General features: G+C 49.2%; 1 protein-coding gene across 1 annotated transcript; it reads left to right on the forward strand.

Annotated features, from left to right (window-relative positions):
* Window positions 1–1,215: 1,215 nt before the first annotated feature.
* LOC105086976 (nucleoside diphosphate-linked moiety X motif 17) lies at window positions 1,216–2,214 on the forward strand. The gene has a single exon (XM_031439084.2). The coding sequence runs from the start codon at window positions 1,216–1,218 to the stop codon at window positions 2,185–2,187; it is 972 nt and encodes a 323-aa protein (XP_031294944.1). The 3' UTR covers window positions 2,188–2,214.
* The last annotated feature ends 768 nt before the right edge of the window (window positions 2,215–2,982 follow it).

A 2,982-nucleotide genomic window follows, 5' to 3' on the forward strand; every position in this document is an offset into this window, starting at 1 on the left:
TCTCCTCCAAGAGCCCTCAGGGACTTTTTGTTTCCATCACCAGTGCAGCAGGGTAAGCAGTTCCTGTTTTATACAGACTTGCTGTGTCTACTCTGGGTCAAGTACGGCATGCAAGGAGCTTTGCACACATTCACATCAACCCTATGAATTGATTAGGTGTTATTTCCCATCTGCAAATTAGGTAATTTAGTCCTAAGAGGGGTTAACCAACGCCATCCAGCAAATATGTGTGGAAACGGGATTGGAACCTCAGTCTACCTGATCCCAGGGCCTTTGCAATTCCCCCACACCACCTGCCTCTTGTCCCCTTGGCCATGAATACTGTATTTGTTAGGTGATTGAGTGAATGAATGAAGGAATGAATGATATGACACTTAACGACTTAACCATCCACATTCTCAGTGTGGATCATGTCACTTCCAGACTGTGTTCTTCTACTTTTTTATTATTATTTTTTAGATTCTCATTCCTGATCCTTTCCCCTTCTTAATTCTCCAAGAATATATATTTCTGTAAAATACGTTGTGCTGTTTTATGTTCCTATTTTTAATATGTTTTAGTAATGGAGGGATTAGAGACTTTGTTCTGTTTTTCACTGTTTCAACTGACAGTATGCTTTTAAAATACATGTTGGTATACCTATATCAAATTCCTTACTTCCAAATGCTGGACAGAATTCCATAGTTTACATCCACTAACATTAACTTATCTTGTCCCCTGGTGTCTGACACCTCACTTGCCTCTATTCCCCGCCACACACAACACCCCAGAGCACTTTAGTCCCATTGGAGCAGGCTCCACTTTTCTGTGAGCATGTCTGGCAATTGCATCCAGGGATGTAAGGCTAGAGTAGCAGGCTGCCCTCCACCGTCTGGTATCTTGGATTGTGACAGGCAGCATAAGAAGTGGTCTACCAACCCCTTTTGGCTTTGTGAGCTCAGAATCTGAGTCTCCAAGATTACCTTCAGAAAGAATTTTCTACTACATGGTTTGATTTTTTCCTTTCTTGTGCATATGAACCTGGACTATATATGATTAAAAAGCACTATAGTTAGTGGTTATGTGAGCAGATTCTGGAGACACATAATGTGGGTTCAAATTCCAATTTTACTACTTACTCAATTTCTGCATCTCATTTTTCCCGTCTGCAAAATGGGCATAGTAATAATAATAATAATAACTGTAGGCCCCGTCCCCCGCCCCCGGGGGCGCGCTATGGCCGCGGCGCGGGTGCTGCTGCTCCGCTCCGGGCGCCCCAAGCCCGTGAGCTTCTCGCAGAGTGTGTGTGGCCTCCTGGGCGCTGGGCCGGGGCCCACGCACTGCGGCCTGAAGCGGGGACAGCTCGTCCTCTCGGACAGGCCGTTCCCAGGAGCGTCGGCCAGGCTTCCGCTCCAGCGACCCCCTTTCTGCCCTTTTGCTGCCCTGGACCAGCAGCCCGGGGCTCCTGGGGCCGAGCTGCCCACGAATCGAGGTGTGGATCTGGGTGTGGCAGTCATTCTGCAGTCCAGAGATCAGACCGTCTTGTTGACCCGAAGGACACGCACCCTCAACGTTTCACCCAACCTCTGGGTATCCCCAGGTGGGCATGTGGAACTTGATGAAGAGCTGTTGGATGGAGGGCTTCGAGAGCTTTGGGAGGAGAGTGGACTACAGCTGCCCCGGGGCCAGTTCTCTTGGGTCCCTCTGGGGCTATGGGAGTCTGCCTACCCTCCTAGGCTGAGCTGGGGTCTCCCCAGATACCATCACATCATTCTCTATCTACTTGTCATCTCCCAGGAGTCACAGCAGCAGCTGCAGGCCCGGATCCAACCAAACCCAGGAGAGGTGAGCGCCTTTATGTGGCTGGGACCAGATGTAGCAGCTGCAGTGGCTGCCACAGAGGATGGGGCAGAGACACCCAGACATCTTCCCCAGGACCTACCACCCTCTGTCCCTGCAGTGGAACTAGGAGAGGATGGAGGAGCTCGACCTCTGGCCTTGCCCACGTCCACACTGCTGCGGACCACCCCAGCCGCGGCCGACAGCCAAGAGAGGGTCAGCACAGGGACCAAGTTTGCCCTCAGGCTCTGGCTGCAACACCTGGGCAGAGTGACACCCCTATCACGTGGAAGTGGAGCTCACTCGGACCCAGGGTCAGCAAAGGAAGAACAGAATGTGGACCCTCTCCCCGCCGGACCAGGAATCTGATTAACCCCCTCCCCAGCCCACCTCCGTGACACTGAACATTCACAACCTTTATTATGGGTGAGAACTTTGTTACAACTGTGGGAATACAACAAAGGTCCTAGGCCCTAGGCCCTAGAGGAGCCTGAAAAAGGAGATGGGGGAGAGCGTGGGTGCTCCCACCTCCCAGGAAAGGTGCAGAATGATCCAGACCTGACCACAGGCCTGTTGGCCTTTAGAAGCTCAGGCCTCAGGCTGGTCAGCGTGAGAAACATTGTGAACTTAAATATATAAATAGAGACCCAGGCGATTGGCCAGGCCCTTCTCCCAAACCCCTGGTGATCAGGGCTAAGGCCTTATCCCCTTCTCAGTCATTACTGGGAAGTAGGAGGCAGGGAAAGTCATCTTTGGAGTATTTTGTTTTTTCTTGTTTATGCACAAAAAATCTGCAACCCCCCCCAAAAAAAAATAATAATAATAATAACTGTAATAATAGTAATACTTATCACCCAGGCTGTTGCATTTAAAACAGTGCTTGGCAGGAGTAGCACTTAATAAATGTTGGCCCTCACTGTATAAAATACATAAAAGATCTGAGCCCACAAAACCATATACATAGCTTCTGATACCATCAGCATAGAAAAGTGAAGACATTAAAAAGAAAATAAAGAGAAACAGATAATACGTCAGGCTACACCAAAGTAATTCTCTTTGTAATCTCTAAGGGCCAGAGCTTTACAGGCCCATTTTGGTCTTCCAAGGCCAAACACTTAGCCATAAACAACAGGACCCCAAAGAAATCTGCTCCTTTCTCTTGGT

Source organism: Camelus dromedarius, chromosome 32 (assembly GCF_036321535.1).
Source record: "Camelus dromedarius isolate mCamDro1 chromosome 32, mCamDro1.pat, whole genome shotgun sequence".
NCBI classification, from domain to species: Eukaryota; Metazoa; Chordata; class Mammalia; order Artiodactyla; family Camelidae; genus Camelus; species Camelus dromedarius.